Below are 17,480 nucleotides of genomic sequence, written 5' to 3'. Positions count from 1 at the left end.
GAAAGTATTTGGAGTAAAACCCCGTCTTCTGAAGGTGGAGGGGAACGGGTTCTATAGCCCCCTTGTGAAGGAGATCTAGGATTTCTTTGTGAAGAAATGGGGACAGCAGAGTTAAAATAAAATGGTGATGGCGAAATGAACTCTATGGAGTAGCCTATTCGAATTATACTAAGTACCCAGATGTCTGTGGTGATCTTTTGCCAAGTCTTGAGGAATGGGGAAAGCCTTGTGCAGCCTGGAGAGAGCAGGAGGGGAAAGTCAAAGAGACTGTTTGGAGGGTGGCATAGTCTTCTTGCTTGGCAGCGGGTGTGACTTTTGCTGGTAGGACTGGTAGGGTTGCTTGCCTTGGGGGGGTCGCTTCCGACGCCAATATTCTGACTGCTTAGGGGAACGTTGACGTTTCAGATAAGGCTGTTTCCAGGGTCGGGAGCAGTTGAAAGTTTGGGACTGCTGTTGCTGGGTGACACCTAGGTGTTTAGCGCGCTTACGGCCATTGTCTATGGATGTAAGGACCTCGTCTGTGGATGCGTGGAACAACCCTTGACCATTAAACGGTAGATCCTCAATCTTTTGTTTGATGTCAGACTGGAGGTTGGTTGAGCGAAGCCATGCATGGCGCCAAAGCGCTACTGATGACGCAAAGACCCTGGAGAAGCAGGACACTGCATGTCGAACGGTAATGATTTGTTGTTTACTGACTCTGGAGAGTTCTGAAACCAATTGATGAGCCAGCTTTTGAGAAGCGTCTAGTAAAGTTGGAATTAGGGGTGTGAACTGGTTGGCAAGGTTGAAAACATAAGCCGAAAGATAAGCCAAATAAATGTTAATCTTAGAGTTGGTGGTAGCCAGGCCATAGATCTTTCGTGCTAGGATGTCGAGTTTATGCCCTTCCCGGTCCGGTGGAGCAGGGTGTCGTGAGGGTTTTGCCTTGGAAGCAGAGTGTACAATAATAGAATTGGGAGCAGGGTGAGAGGAGAGAAACTTCGAATCTGGGGCATGAACTCTATAAAGAGAGTCAAACCTCTTAGGGGTAGGTGCGATGGAGGCTGGCTTGTCCCAGGCTTCCTTAAGTCCCTCAAGATGTACAGGGAGCATTGGCAGTAAAGATCCAGCAGCCAGGTCGGATTGTACTACGTCATGCACCACATCAGTGACTGCCAGGGTGTCAGAGGGTAAGGTGACATTGAGAGCCTCCGCCATGGTGGAAATTAGGTTGAGAAAGGCCTTAGAGCCATCAGATGGAGAAAGGCGGTCGGGGCGAGGCGTGTCGGGGCGAGGCGTGTCGGAGCCAGGGGAGGCTGGAGAATTAGGTTGGTCGGAGCCGGAGGGCCTAGAACTCACTGATTCTGAGTCGGAGTCGTCTGGAGGTAGCAGAGGCTGGTTCGGAGTCAAGGAAGACAGCCATTTGTTGGGATCTGTCAGTTGAGCTAAAGGAGTCGAGCGCATGGTTACCACCGCTGAGCAAGGGACTTGGATTGGAGCTGAGGAAGTCATTGCGATTGGTGAATGAGGAGCTCGGATCAGAAACCTAGGAGCCAGAGCCGAGGTGGAGGTTGAGGCCAAGACTTGGAGTCGAGGAACATATGTAGGTGAAGTATGTCGACTCCTAGAGTGCCTGTATTCAGCGTAATCACGGTACCGAGAGTGTTGAAGTCTTTCATGTGAAGGAGATCTGGAGAAAAACCTGTAAGCCCTATGGTACCAAGGCGAAGACAATCTCAAGGCCGAGGAATAGTCGTGGCAGTAGTCATGGTGGAGATCCGCGCGGATGTGCGAGCAAGAACGGTGGTGAGAAAAATCCATCGAGAGGTGCCCTGTAGTCCTGAGTTGAGAATTGAGTCAATGTTTCTCGATAAAGCTGGGTTGAGACTTGGGTGGATGACTCACAAAGCTCTCTATACAGGGGAGAAACCCCGACGTCTCGATATGTGCTTGGTTCTCTATACAGGGGAGAAACCCCAATGTCCCGGAATGCATTTGGATCCAAAAGATGCCTGGGGTCCGGTTCCAGGATATCCAGAGGCAGGGAGCCATGGAGCGATGGAGATCTGCATGGGATTGGAATCACATCTGTGGATTGAGCGAGTTGGGGCATTTCAGTGATGACATCTGTGGGCACTGTGAGTTCTGCAGCCAAAAGTGTTGGGATTGTATGCTGCGTCAAAGTCGAGGCCATCGGAGTCGAGGTGGAAGTCGAAGTCGAGGCCATCAAAGCCGAAGGTGCCGACTTAGTGGAAGGCTTCCTGGTTTTGGCTGTAGACTCCCGATGTTTCTTGGGCGCCAAAGCGGATGGATCCAAGTGACGGCTCAACTTCTTAGACTTGTGACTGGACTCGGAATGGCGGGAAGCAGATTTGTCAGACTTACGCTTTCTTAGCGATGCCATAGCAGCCAAACCTCCCTCTCTAGATTGGGAGGGCAGTGAATTGCTGGAAGTGGGCATAGCCTGGAGAGACTTTTCAAGGAGAAAGCTCTGAAGTCTGGCGGCCCTGCTTTTTCGTGCCTGCTTGCCGAAACTAGCACAGTGGGTGCACGAGTTGACCCTGTGGGCTTCCCCAAGGCAGAAAAGACAGCGGGAATGACCGTCGGTGGACGGGATTTTAGCTCTGCAACTGCAGCACGTTTTGAAGGTGGTTTTCCCTTCCATACGCTCTGGATGGGGGGGGGGGGGGGGGGAAGGGGAAAGGAAAGAAAAGAAAAGAAAAGCGCAGAATAAGGCTTTTTTTTTTTAACAGATAGGGACGAAAATAGGGAAGGAAAGAAGAATACGATACCACAGGAACACGAAGAGATGAAGAGAAGTACGAGCTAAGGAGAGGAACGCAATGAGGTAGGTGCTGTCCGAGCGGCGGTTAGGAAGAAACAGAGTGAGAGAGGCGCCTTCCGCTCGCTCCAGGCATGCACAGTCGGTGCCTGCTCCCTAGGGCGAGACTGAAAGTGCACCAAAAATAACGCTCAAGCGAGCTTTTGGAGTCTCTGAGATTAGGATCCGTTGCCGAAGGAAAGACCCATGTGTGGGACTGCACAGAGACCACGATGAAGATCCTCTGTTTTCTCAATTGGCCAAGGCTCCTTCCTTGGGGAGGAAGAGCTTGCTTTGCCAGGCTCTCTCAATATCATAACAGAACTACTGAGCCAAACTTCTTTTCCTTCTATTGGCTGAGGCTCCCCCTCCCAGTCCCCTGGGGAAGGAAGGAAAGAACCAGAGCTTCCTTTGGCCAGTTCCCTGGATCCCATGGGAGAAATACAAAGAAAGCACCTTTAAGACCAACAAGTGCTAACGTTTTAAGCATGTTTTAAGTTTTAAAAAAATATATCAGTGTTTATCTGTGTTCTTTATAAAATTTATATCTCGGCTACCTAATCTTAAATAGGTACACACATGGCCAAACCCAGCAAGGTCTCATTTATGTCAGATCCGGCCCTCTAACAAAAGAGTTCGACACCCCTGGTTTAGATCAAAACTACTGCAATTATTCTTATTCCAAGATTATTTGGGGTGGACAAAGCAAACCACAAACTCTACTTTTCTTCCGAACCCCCCTTCCCCCCACCATAGACAAGGTATTAGGTTTGCTTCCCCCTTCCTTTTAAAATTAAAAAATGGAAATCATTTATAACTAAGATTAAGTGATGACTGAATGAAAGAGTTATAGCTAATAAGTCCTGTATTAAATTTTACAAATGGCAGTAGCAAGACCTAATTACTCCATTCACCCTTACCTGCAAAATTGCTTCAATTAGTGTTACGGTTTTGCCAGTTCCAGGTGGTCCAAAGATAATATAAGGCATGGGGCGACATTCACCACTAAGTATCCTTTTCACTGCTAATTTCTGATGCTCATTCAGCAAAGGATTGAAGACATCACCATTTCTTGGCTGAGAAGTTGCCATGCCATTCCCTGTATTAAAAACAACTTGTATTTAAAACACCACTAACCTGCTTTTAGGTTTTCCTTGGTCCACCAAGTAGCAAATAAGGTATTTGCCTCACCCAACACAACATGAATCAAACTGATTAACAAGTCAGCAATATCAAGGCACCCAAATCAGTGAAGGACTATAAAAACTTGTAAGTGATTAAGCAGTAATTTATATTTAAGAAAAAGTTGCTATAGCTCAATCTGTATTTTTTTTATTGTACCCTTTCTTCAAGAAGCTCATGATTGCATATATGGATCTTTCTTCCTCCAGTTTATCCTCACGACAGCCTTATACTTCCTCCAATTTATCCTCTCAACAGCCTTATACAATAGTACAGGCTGAGAATGACCAATCTAAGATCGTTGTGCTTCATGAGTAAGTCAATAGTTGAGCCTAGGTCTCACCAGTCCCTCTAACCATTACTCAACACCCCTCCCTAGTATTCTAGACCTCACAGTATGCCCAGTTTTAAATATCTTATCATCTTCAGCTACACATAAGCAAAAGGTACAGAAGAGCTTCTAAACTGCATATACAAAATGACTTAACATATGGAAAAAGAAAGCAAGCGCTGAATTATATCTACTTACTTGCCCATGTGCCAAATGTAGCCATGTCAGGAAGAATAGCCACCTTGTTCTCCTTTGGAAGCCGTTTTTGGTTAATGCTTAGCTCCTTCTCATTCTGAAAACAGCATAGGGAAAATGCAATAAACATCAACATTTGTCATATTAAAACAGTAACCATTGTTACTGTTTAAGTTGTTAAAGTTTTGCTGTAAGAGTAATAACTTGACAACTGTATGCACAGCTTTATTCAGTTGCGCATTCTAAAAAGCCATCAATTCCAAAGAACAATCAGCACAGTCAACAACCATCTTCCTTCTCTTCAAACCCCTTCCAACCCTCCCAGCAATTAACACGGAACAATGGTCACATTCAACAGCCAGTTTCCTTATCACTACCCTTCCAGGAAGCCCCACCAAGCAATGGGCACATCCACAAACCAATTGCCCTTTCATCACACCCCCTCCAGCCTAGAAATAGCAGCTCTCCAGCAGCCCTGGCCCCACTCAATGCACAGCAGCCAAGAAGGTGTGAGCGCCTGCTCCGGCTGCAACGCCACTGAGGATGTTCTCCGCAGCTGAGAACGAAACGTCTGGAAGGAAAACTTTCTCCAGTAGAACACGGCACTTGAGCCCGAAAGATTCTACAAACCCTAATAGCCATCAAACTGTTTTCCATATATAATACTGCTTGAAAAGAGCTTGGAAAAAACATTTGGTCAAGAAAGAGAGAGAAACACAGAGCTTGCTTTAAAAAAAAAAAAATTCAAAGGGGTGAGCTGAGCTGTAGAATGAGGCAGCAGTCTCCAAGATCTACACCTTTGGAGTTTGTTCCAAATGACTACACGACACAGCACTGAAGTTTTTCAATATTAGCAAGACGTCTTATTCAAGGCTTTGGTGCTCATCATTTTGGCACTCAAAGTAGTAAGCCGTCTAGCGCAAAACCAACAATACACTGGTGATTGTAGTGTACCTCATCTCCTTGTGTTGTGCTCAGTCTTTCAGCGCTGCCAGGACACTCCGAACCACACCACTGCTTGACTACTTGAAGAGACTGCACTGCAAGACTGTCTGGAAATAAAACTTTGGACAGGCCAAGAGAACAGGATGATACGTTATTCTGAACTGTAGCTGCATCTTATTTAATAGCAACAAAGGTTATAGAAGCAGAAAAAGCATGTTTCTAGCCCGGGGGTCGGGAACGTACGGCTCGAGAGCCGCATGCGGCTCTTTCATAACTTACTTGCGGCTCTTTGGCTGGCTGACTGGAGCAAGGAGGAAATGTCATTGTGGGCTCGCGCGGTTCTCTCAACAGCAGCGTCTCCGGTTCGCGGCGGCAGAGCGGAAGGGAGGGGGAACTCTGGCAAAATATGGGCGCAGGGGGGAACTCTCGCGAGGTTTGGGCACAGCATCGTCGGAGTGGTGCATTTTGGGACTGGCTGACTGGAGCGAGGAGTTGTGCGTGGCGGCAAAAAAGGAGCATTCAAATTCGGGACCCCGCTTAAGCTGCGAGCTTTGCTGGGACTTTGGCTGGCAGGTTAGAGCCGCGCCGCAGGGGGGTGAAAGTGGTGGGGGGGGAGAGAGAGGGAGAAAAAGGAGCGTCTCTGGGGAAGCGGTGGTGGTGCTGGCGTGGCTCCTCCTGCTGCCGGGCTCCTGGGCGGGGCAGCACCTGAGAGCAGGTGGGCAGGCAGGGGAGCTTCCCTCTCCTTTCCCTCCTGCTGCTGGGCTCCTGGGCGGGCAGCACCTGAGGGCAGGCAGGCGGGGGGGACTCCCTCTCCTTTCTCTCCTGCTACCGGACTCCTTTCCCTCCTGCTACCGGACTCCTTTCCCTCCTGCTACCGGACTCCTTTCCCTCACATGCAAGGGTGGTGGTGGCGAGGAGGGAGGCCTGGGACGCATGGGAACATCGCCTCCTCAGAAGGCCCGGCCGCCTCCCTCCCTGCGAGCCTCCTCCCCTTCCCCCTCTGGCCCCGGTGTTTGGCCCCGGCCTCCTTCGGGAGTTAGAAAGAAAAGGTCAATCTCCCCCCCCCCCGCCACTTTCAGTCTCATTTATAGAGGAGGAATATGAACATAAAGGCGCTTCTTTCTCCCCTCTCCCGTTTTATAAGGTTTTTGGAGTCCGAGCTTTTACACTTCCCAACCTGGCTGCATGTGGACCTTTGCATAAATATAGATGAGCAAACACAGTGTGATTCTTTGTGGCTTTTAAAAATTTCTTTCCTTCAGTTACACTTCAGTGAAGTGTGTGAATCTCTCTTCTCCCCCCCCCCCCACCCCCTAGATTGACCAGTACACTGCAGAGAAGGCTCGGGAGATTTATTGTGCTTTTTGATCTCTGGTGGCCAACCATGGACAAATCCAAGAAAAGAGAAATTTCAGAAGAAAACAGAACATTTATTGGAGCACGGGCAGATTCATTCGCTTTCACTACTGACGAGACTGGTTTACCATTATGTTTAATATGTGGTGAGAAATTGGCAAACAACAAAAAGTCGAATGTTGCGAGACATTTCCAAACTAAACACAAAGCCTTTGCTGAAAAATATCCGGATGGAGATGAGAGAAGAAAATCTGTTTCGGAACTGATGCGGAAGGTTGATTTGAGTAAAACTCACTTCAAGAAGTGGATTAAGTCTGCCAATTCAACTACATATGCTAATTTTGTGGCTGCTCAGGAAATAGTCAGGCATGGGAAGCCGTTCACAGATGGAGATTATATAAAAGAATCATTCATGAAGATTTCAGAACATCTATTCTCGGACTTTAAAAACAAGAGTGAAATTGTGCAGAAAATCAGAGAGATGCCTCTCTCTGCGAGGACTGTCAAAGAAAGAACCATAAAAACGGCAGAAAACATCGCCAGACAGCAAATTAAAGACATCCGTTCAGCAATGGTGTCCTCGATCGCCTGTGATGAGTCCAAAGACAGAAGTGATATTGAACAAATAGCGCTGTTCCGCCGATATGTGAGCTCTGCTGGACACAGGAAGAAATAATAACAACAACAACAACAATAATAACAATAATAATAATAATACTTTTTATTTATATCCTGTCCTCCCCGCCGGGGCAGGCTCAGGGCGGCTCACAACACATAATAAAACCATACATGATAATTACAATTACAATGATTTGATACCACTAAGAAGTCAGACACGGAGGGAAGACATCTGTGAGGCTGTCTTGGATTCTTTAAGAACTAAAGCAATAAACACCACTCACCTGGTGTCAGTGGCTACAGACGGGGCACCAAGTATGACAGGAGCGCAGAAGGGCTTTGTGGCTTTACTGCAGAAGTCGCTGGGTAGAACGCTGATGACGTTTCACTGCATCCTGCACCAAGAGGCATTGTGCGCTCACACCTTTCCACCAGAATGCACAGAGGTAACGAATGTCGTCATTCAGATTGTCAATAAAACAATGGCAAAAGGTTTAAATCACCGTCAGTTCCGTTCGCTACTGGAGGAGGTGGAAAGCACGTATTCTGATCTCCTGTCGGCACAACAGAGTCCGTTGGCTGTCCAAAGGGGAGGTACTCAAACGCTTTGCCGCGTGTCTGGAAGAGGTGAAAACTTTCCTGGGAAGCACAGGACTCCCCTTTCCTGAGCTGGAACAGCCAGAGTGACTGGAAAAGCTACACTTCATGGCAGATACGACAGCGCACCTCAACACGCTGAACGCAAGTCTTCAGGGGAAAGGAAGCACAGCCTTGCACGTGCTGGAGGAGGTTTTGCATCTGAGTGCAACTTGACAGTGTTTGCCAGAGATTTACAGAGAGGTACACTGTCTCACTTCCCCTCTTTGAGGGAGTTCAAACAAGCTCACAATATGATAGATATGGAGTATTTGCATTCTGCAATCGCCGCAATGCAAACATCGTTTGCATAACGATTCTGAGAGTTCAGAGAGGAAAAAAACACATTATCCTTCCCTGTCACTCGCCTGAACATCGATCCATCCCTATTGAGTATGACTGCATTTGCAGGTGTGAGTCAACCAGATCCTGAAATGGAACTGGCTGACATAGCTGACAAAGAAAATTTTTAAAAAGCCACAAAGAATCACACTGTGTTTGCTCGTCTATATTTATGCCAAGGTCCACATGCAGCCAGGTTGGGAAACTGTAAAAGCTCGGACTCTAAAAACCTTATAAAATGGGAGAGGGAGAAAGAAGCGCCTTTATATTCATATTCCTCCTCTATAAATAAGACTGAAAGTGGGGGGGGGGGGGGGGGGAGAGATTGACCTTTACTTTTTAACTCCTGAAGGAGGATGGGGCCAAACACCGCCTGGGTCCAGGGGGGGGGGGGGAGGTGAGGGGGCTCGCAGGGAGGGAGGCAGCTGGGCCCTCTGAGGAGATGTTCCCACGTGGCCCGGGCCTCCCTCCTCACTGTCGCCACTCTTGTGTGTGAGGGAAAGGAGAGGGAGGCCCCCCCCCCCGCCTGCCCTCAGGTGCTGCCCGCCCAGGAGCCCGGCAGTAGGAGGAGCCGCGCCAGCACCACCGCACCTTCCCCAGAGAAGCTCCTTTTTCACCCTCTCCCCCACCCCCGCACCGCTTTCACCCCCTGCAGCGTGGCTCTAACCTGCCAGCCAAAGTCCCAGCAAAGCTCGCAGCTTAAGCGGGGTCCCGAATTTGAATGCTCCTTTTTGCCACCGCACACAACTCCTCGCTCCATTCAGCCAGTCCCAAAATGCGCCACTCTGTGCCCAAACCTTGCGAAAGTTCCCCCCTGTGCCCAAACCTCGTGAGAGTTCCCCCTCCCTTCCGCGCTGCCGCCGCGAGCCAGAGACACAGCGAGAGCCCACGATGACATTTCCTCCTTGCTCCAGTCAGGCAGCCAAAGAGCCGCAAGTATGTCATGAAAGAGCCGCATGCGACTCTTGATCCGTACGTTCCCGACCCCTGGTCCAGACCATACAAGGATCTTAACAGATCAAAAGGCTGAAGGTTCCCATTCCAGAGGAGCTCTGAATAAATTCCCTTTCTCCTGTCCAAGATGATTAGCTGTGTAGAATTGACACCTCAGTTAAAAGAGTTATTTCAGCGGCATCAGTAGCACAACACACCACAGTTTGCGCCTTCTGAACTGAGTGGGGTATAGGGCAGCCCTTAAGCAGAAGTAATTTAAAGCAGCCTCCAAATGGTGGCAGTTTGTTTGGAAAAGGCTGGGTCTTTCATTCATTCGAGGAGAAGACATATCCTACCTTTTTCTCGTAGATGGATGGCTTGTTCTACAGCAAAATGGCATCTCCTGGTAGTAGCTCTAACAAGAGATCAGAACAGAAGCTAGAATTAGTGTTCCGGAACTTACAACAGTGCGCACAATCAACATATTTGAGCTAGTGCTCTATCTACAAATAAACACAAATGCCTTAAAGCTACCAGTTTCAGTCCAACCATTTCTCATTAGCAGCTAAAGGTGTTATCCAGTATTTCTTTAAAGATGGACAAAGCTGTACTCCATTTAAAAATAAAAGATAACAGGTCTTCTAAATTAGGACAATCTCATCTTTAGTGAAGATTTGCATTTTTTTTATGTACAATGTTGCTATCATATTAATGAGGAAAAGGCCCTTAAGTCAACACTGCTCCACACATGGAAGCCTCAGCTGCCGTAGATTACTCTTCCTCCAGAAAAATCCTTTAGGATCACCACGTTTGCTTCCCTCACTCACAGAGACGTTAGAGCAACCTGTGCAAAACAACCTAATAGAGTTATCTACTTTTTCTCTTATGTAAAAACCTTTACAATGCACACAATCAAAGTGTTCAAGAATGAGCTTCCCAAATCTTCTCAACTACATATACGTGTGCCACAAAACACCCTGTCATCCAACTGTAAAATCTATAGCGCATACCTATTAAATGTAAACTCTACATCCATGGGTTCGCCATTATAAGCCTGTTCAAATTCTGGGTTAAGCCTTAGAGTAACTTCTTCTTCATGAATCTACGTGTAAGAGGATGAAAACAGAGTTTGAACTTCAGACCTCCTAAAACTATTATATACTATCCAAATTATATTTCGACATGCGTTTAACAGAAGCACATTTGTAGAAATTTATACAACTCAAAACACAAAAAACCTTCGATGAAATTAATTCTAAAGCCAAAGGGGCTAAATACAACCCTCAAGACAAATTTTTGTATCCCCTTTCCATCACACCCCACCCCCCAAAACCCAGTATAATGTAGTGATTAGAGTATCAGGCTAAGATAGGGGAGATCCAGGTTGAAATCCTCACTCGACAATGGAAGCTTGCTGGGTGACCTTGGGACAGTCACAAATTCTTAGCCTCATCAACCTCAGAGAGTTGCTGTACGGATAAAATGGAGGCGAGCAGAACAATGTAAGCCACTTGGAGTCACCGATAGGGAGAAAGGCAGGTTATTTATTTCTGTTGAATGATATTCCAACCCTTTCCCATGAACAGGCTCAGGACAGAAAACAGCAAAGGTTAAAAACAATTAAAACTTACAAACTAAAACCATAACAGTACAGTAAAACAAAGCAGTATATATCGGTGGTGGTTTCCATTGGACACGTTCTATAAATCAGTACAAATATAGGCCCAAGGATGTAATCAGGACCAGCTCGCCCACTAGGCAAACTAGGCAGTTGCCTAGGGGCACTGGGGGAGGCTCCCCGCTCCTGGTGCCCAAGACAAATGCCTAAATTTGCCTCTCCATCCCCCGCCGCCACTGCCAGTTCCCTCCCCTCCCTTCTGCCCCCCCCCATGCAATCAGAGGAGTGCGTCGCGATGAGGATCAGCCCTACCAGCTTTGAGGTGGCTGGTATCTGAATGTTCTTTGGAGAGAGCTGGAGGAGGCTTCTGAAAAGGAGGGGGGAGAAGCCTCCTCCGGCTCTCTCTTCAAAGAACACTCAGATGCCGGCCGCCTCGAAGTCGGTAGGGCTGATCCTCGTTGCGGCCCGCTCCTTTGATTGATGGGGGGCGCGCAAAGGAGTGCAGCGCTGCAGAGGGAGGGTGGGAGGCGGCGGCAGGCAGGGAGCATGCCTGGGGCCCCATGTGCCCTAGGGCAGACACTGGATGTCATAATGAATAAATAAGGCAAAGGCAGCTTACCTCAGCAACAGATGCAATGTAATTTATTTGCTTCAAGTAATCTTGGGTCTTCAATATCACTTTGTCACCTAATTTAGAACACACATGTGAAATTTTTTCCTCTTCGTACCACTCCAAACAAACTTCCATATACATAACAGGAAATTTAAGCAAAGTAAAGTGCTTCCATTTTCAGGGCTTCAATGATGTCTTTAAATGTAATGTAATGTAATGTAAAATTTTATTTGTATCCCGCCCTCCCCCGCTGAAGCAGGCTCAGGGCGGCTAACAGCATTTAAAAGTGAACAATACAATAATAAAACATTAAATTCACATTAATACCAAGCAATAATTAGTTAAAACATTCCTAAATCTAACACTATTGAATCTGGCGGTAAACATTATTATTTGACATTGTGTCTGTCAGATGGTATAGTGATGGTAGATCCCTAGACAGACCATTTTGGCGTTTCCTTTATTGTGCACCTATACTTCAGTTGTTAATAAATGCCTGTTTGAAGAGAGTGGTCTTGCAGGCCCTGCGGAACTGGTCTAAGTTCCGCAGGGCCCGCACCTCCTCTGGGAGCTGATTCCAAAGGCGTGGGGCCGCGGCGGAAAAGGCCCGAGTGCGGGTGTTTTGAAGTTTAACTTCTTTTGGCCCAGGGATATTCAATCTGTTTTTTCCTACTGATCTCAGTGCTCTCTGGGGCTCATATGGGGAGAGATGGTCCCTCAGGTAGGTCGGTCCTTGGCCATATAGGGCTTTAAAGGTTATGACCAGCACTTTGTACTGGATCCGGTATACAATCGGCAGCCAGTGCAGTCCGCGCAGCCCCGGCCGTATATGCTCCCATCTTGGGAGACCAAGTAACAGCCTGGCCGCCGCATTCTGCACTAGCTGCAATTCCCGGGTCCGGCACAGAGGCAGCCCCATGTAGAGAGCGTTACAGTAGTCCAGTCTTGAGGTGACCGTCGCATGGATCACCATTGCTAGGTCCCGACGCTCTAGGAAAGGGGCCAACTGCCTCGCCCGCCTCAGGTGGAAGAATGCTGACTTGGCAGTGGCAGTTATCTGGGCCTCCATTGATAATGAAGGCTCCAGTAAAACACCCAAAATACAACGCTAAGGACGAATTCCTTTATCCACACACCTGCTATTTTGCTAGTTGGATTTTATCATTCACTGTTGCCCTATATGGCATTCTTGAGATTTTTGGGGTATGGTAGGAGATACCTTTTTTGAAATAATGCACAGAAAAATGATCAGCAGGCTCCTGCCATCTTCCATAAAAACAGGAAATAGTTTCATCTATGGCTTCAGGACTCTTCCAGTAGGTTAGGATTTTAAGGAATAAAATATGTATGCAGGCTAACATGGAAATTTTGATATGTCTTAAGCCATGTTGTGAAATAAGGATTGCAACCATTTGTGCACACAAATCCCTACGGGATCTCAATCAGTTCCGTAGGGGCCTGCAAAACTGCCCTCTTCCAATTAGCCTTTTAAGATGGAACCAGAATTAATATTACGCTATCTTGGATAAACAGAAATTGTAGCACCATTGCATTGTTTTTAGCTTAATTTTAATATTAATCTATATATTGTATTTATGCCGTTGTTTATTGATTTTCTTATCTGTTTATTGTTATACCATGATATTATATCATGCTTTGTAAGCCGCCCTGAGCCTGCCTTGGCGGGGAGGGCGGGGTATAAATAAAAACTTATTATTATAACTTGGGATACTTAACGGGAACAGATTCCATTTAAGAGAAAAGCAGCTTAAGGTTCTGTTTTAAACCTTATCGTATTTCAAACTCGAAAAAGAAAAAAAAAGCTATTTTGTAACTCCTATACAGTTATTTTGTAACAAAGTATAGTTTGCAACACCTGCCAATGCTGTTAATGTGGCTAGAATACTACTCTGCTACACGCAATGTTAACACTACATTACAATATGAAGAATGGCACACCTATAGACACGCGAGGGCGACCCTCTGTGATCCCCGGCACGTCAAGAACCAGGAAGTTTCCATTCCTTTTCAAGGAGACTCCACACAAGGCAAAATCCTTCATTTCCATCTCTTCGTGGATTTCCTCAAGCCACAGCAGAGTAGAAAAAAATGCTCCATAGTTAGCTAGAGAGAGGCCCTGAAATGAAGTTTATGACATGGCTTAGATTGGAGAACCCCCATAACTCACAACACACATTAAGGCCTGTGGTACTGTACTTCTCTTTCAAGTAGCTAACAATGTGCACACTGTAAATTAGCCTAAGAACGTAGCTACTGCACTTCCACAGTTACAGATAGGTAGTAACAAATAAGGGCCCAGTAAGGATTTGCAGATGGCATCTCATTTTATTTTCCCCTCCCCCACGCTTTTAAGGAAGGGAAAGCAATTACAGCCTCTCCTTCTCCTGTTTCTCTCCTCCATTTTATCCTCACAAAACCCCGTGAGATAGGTTAGGCTGAGAAAATATAACTGGCCCAATTGCCCAGTGAACTTACATAGCATATTGTCAATTGAAACCTGGGTCTTAGGTCCTAGCCTGGAACTTTAACCACTGCACACACTGGTCATTGTTGGATGGCTGTTGTGGGACAGTAGCTAGCAACCAGACCTGGGGGAATCATGCACACCACATGGTATCCTTTCCCTGAAACCTAAAAGCCTACAAGCCATACCTCAGAATATTTATAACTGTATAGATAAATACGGCTAAATCACATGTGCACTTTTTAAATACTGACAACAAAATCTTTTGTTTCTGTTGTTCTGAAATGTTCTGTAGGCTACCAGTTCAAGGGGTAATATATTGATGACGGTGAGGTATAATGGGGCAACTACAAAAGATATGGGCAACTTTGGTCTTTACAATAAATACAGAAGTATTTCTAAAGAGGAATTCTACTAAAATGGCCCTTTATCTCAGCAGAAGGTACTGCATTACATTTTAGTAACAGGAAAGAGTGACAATATATTGGGACTGTTAAATAAAATAAGTATTTAGGCAATTCAAACATTTTTTGATAAGATAAATAGAAGTGAATAAGGGAGTATTTCCAATCAGCCTAAAATTTTAGGATAGCCCAATCTTCTTTAAATAATCCATTCTGTACAACTGACAAGGATTTGTTCCGTAAGTCCCTTGGAGTAAGGCTCACACTTAACATGGCAAGCTTTGAGTCAACTGGACTAAGCCAAGTCCCCAGCTAGAAATAAGCTGTTACTAATTGCAGTGAAGTCAGTAGAGTATTGGCTCTTCCTCCCGACGTTACTTAAGATTTCGGGTTTCTGTGCAAATGATTAAGTGCCATCAAATCGCAACCAACTCATGGCAAACTCAGATCTACGGGAAAGAGAAGGTGATCTGCCACTGACTTTCTCTGCATAGCAATCCCAAGGCGTTTTCGCACAGGGCTTACCCCGGAGCGACGTCCCTCTTCACTGCACAGCATCTGCGCGGATTTCACACCAACTGCTCCGCAGAACCCGGAAGAGCCGCAAAGTCCCGCAGCTTTTGCGTCGCAAATATAAACTGGTTTTTGGCGGTTTACATTTGCGACGCAAAAGCCGCGGGACTTTGCGGCTCTTCCGGGTTCTGCGGAGCAGTTGGTGCGAAATCCGCGCAGACGCTGCGCGGTGAAGAGGGACGTCGCTCCGGGGTAAGCCCTGTGCGAAAACGCCCCCAGTCTTCTTTGGTGGTCTCCCATCCAAGTAGTAACTTTGGTTGACCCCAATTAGCTTCCAATTTCTGATGCGACTGGGCTAGGCTGACCTAAACCTAGAGGATTTTTTTTTAAAGTTTGTCGTAAAATCTGCCTTGACTGTTTGCTGCTCCAAAATCTAAATTTAAGTAGCCACAAATTTGGCCATGTTGAAAATTAAATATACTGATATATCGACTGACGCCTTAGTAATAAAATAAAATACACAATACAAAGCATGCTTTCAAGAACAATGTTCTATGCCAGGACAGCTACTAAGGAAAAGGGTCGCAAGCGTTGCACAGATGACCAACGACCCTAGCCACAAAAGGAGGAGGAAAAAGATTATCTCACTTGGAAAACCCTTAAGTATAGAATGAAATGCGTTGGCCAAGGTCATATTATAGTCTAATTCTAGAAATACAACACAGATATCCCCAGTTTTTGTTCTATTGCTCTAACCACAAGAAGATAGCTAACACCTCACTAGTACGATATGCAGCTGAATTAAAAATTGCTGAGTTCAACATACCTTCATCTTATCTCCGTGCCCCAAGAACGAACCACCCCCTAAATTCTTTGATAAACACCAAGGATTAGGGCTTTGAGAATATATTTCATGCCCGACCCCCACAGAATGTCCATATTAAAAGGAGTTTCAGAGAGAAGACTCCATGAAACTGAGGGATACACCTGAATACTAGTACCTATATAATGAGATTTATCCAATAATCAAACAAGGATCTACTCTATTCCGCCAGTGTTTCCACACCACACTTAATCCTGTATAGGTAAAATATGTGAGCTCCTCACTTCTCCCATTCAACCCACTCCTTTACTAGTGAGGTAGATAAGGAAAAACAAAGACAAGTGCCAATTCTGGCAATCTACATTCCTTGACAATGATAGTAATAAACAAAATTAAAGTGGCTAAATCATGCTCTTGGCTTAAAACCATGACTAAGGTTGTATCTTTTGATCACCAAGACCAACTGACCCTGTGATTCTGTAGCGGCAGGGGCACCTGTCCCTCATTTCAAAAATGCCCCCTCCCCAACATTTTGGACCAAACCTTATCTGGTGTTTGCTGAATGCACTCAAACCGCCCTGAGCCCGCCTCGGTGGGGTAGGGCGGGATATAAATCGAATAAAATAAAATTAAAAAAATAAAAATAAAAAGTCTATTTAGAAACTTGATTTAGAAACGCTTGATTTAGAAACACACATTCAGATACATTAATTTATCAATATACATTTGATGCAGCCTGTACTTCCCCTATACATGGCAAGAAAGTGTGTGTCTCCAGGTTTTTTGGACTGTTTTAGCTCAATGAGAAGATGAACGTGCATGTTTGTTGCCGTTCTCCACTATATTGTCCTCTGAACCCAATGCTGGAAAAAGAAGGTTCCAGTAGTGCAGTTTCTCTTAGTTCAGGTATTAGTCATGCTGAGACTACAAATTAAGCCCAGAATCCAATCCCAACTTTACTATGTATAGAGGGTTGGAGTGAGTGGAAGAGGAGTATAAGAGACAGTCTGGACATCCTTTTAGGGCAACGATCTTCAATGCAAATGTTGCAACCCTCAGAGGGAGTTCAGACCCTACTTACTGTGTCAAGAACTCCTACAGAGCTGCCATTTTTTTTTTGCTGTATTTATTTTAAGGATGTACTGCTAGTTTATACCTCTGTCCTTCTTGCATGAAAGCTGAAAGAGCAACAGAACAAAAAGACAAGCCCACTCAGCAAAAGACAGGATTCTTCCAGAAACTCTTCACTTGTTCACCACTACAATACATCTCCTCCCAACATTGTGTTTCCTCCAGACTGTTTTTTTGGTCTGCTGCGGTGTTCTGCTCTCATCACCAAAGAGGTCACAACTCAGGCGCCCTCACTTTCTAACCCATGACCCAGCCACACGCTTGCAGCTTAACAGATCCCATGGAAAAGTGGAATACCATCGATTCGAGATAAAGAAACTCCTTTCTGAATTATTTAAGAACATAAAGAACATAAGAGAAGCCATGTTGGATCAGGCCAACAGCCCATCCAGTCCAACACTCTGTGTCACACAGTGGCAAAAAATTTTATACATACACACACACTGTGGCTAATAGCCACTGATGGACTTGTGCTCCATATTTTTATCTAAACCCTTCTTGAAGGTGGCTATGCTTGTGGCCGCCACCACCTCCTGTGGCAGTGAATTCCAC

At 45.9% G+C, this 17,480-nt stretch overlaps 1 protein-coding gene across 1 annotated transcript in view; it reads right to left on the bottom strand.

The window, feature by feature from the left end:
• Positions 1 to 17,480, bottom strand: part of MOV10L1 (Mov10 like RNA helicase 1) — a 111,032-nt gene that overhangs the window by 48,152 nt on the left and 45,400 nt on the right. Inside the window, exons 11-17 of the mRNA XM_060244397.1 lie at positions 13,532 to 13,709; positions 11,579 to 11,646; positions 10,352 to 10,443; positions 9,698 to 9,756; positions 5,466 to 5,575; positions 4,515 to 4,608; positions 3,724 to 3,902 (exon numbers count right to left, since the gene is read on the bottom strand). Of these exons, the coding sequence (XP_060100380.1) occupies positions 3,724 to 3,902; positions 4,515 to 4,608; positions 5,466 to 5,575; positions 9,698 to 9,756; positions 10,352 to 10,443; positions 11,579 to 11,646; positions 13,532 to 13,709 (780 nt within the window). The remainder of the gene's footprint in view (positions 1 to 3,723; positions 3,903 to 4,514; positions 4,609 to 5,465; positions 5,576 to 9,697; positions 9,757 to 10,351; positions 10,444 to 11,578; positions 11,647 to 13,531; positions 13,710 to 17,480) is intronic.

The sequence above is a fragment of the Heteronotia binoei genome, chromosome 8 (genome assembly GCF_032191835.1).
Source record: "Heteronotia binoei isolate CCM8104 ecotype False Entrance Well chromosome 8, APGP_CSIRO_Hbin_v1, whole genome shotgun sequence".
Classification (NCBI taxonomy): domain Eukaryota; kingdom Metazoa; phylum Chordata; class Lepidosauria; order Squamata; family Gekkonidae; genus Heteronotia; species Heteronotia binoei.
This window is presented reverse-complemented; position numbering and strand designations above follow the sequence as displayed.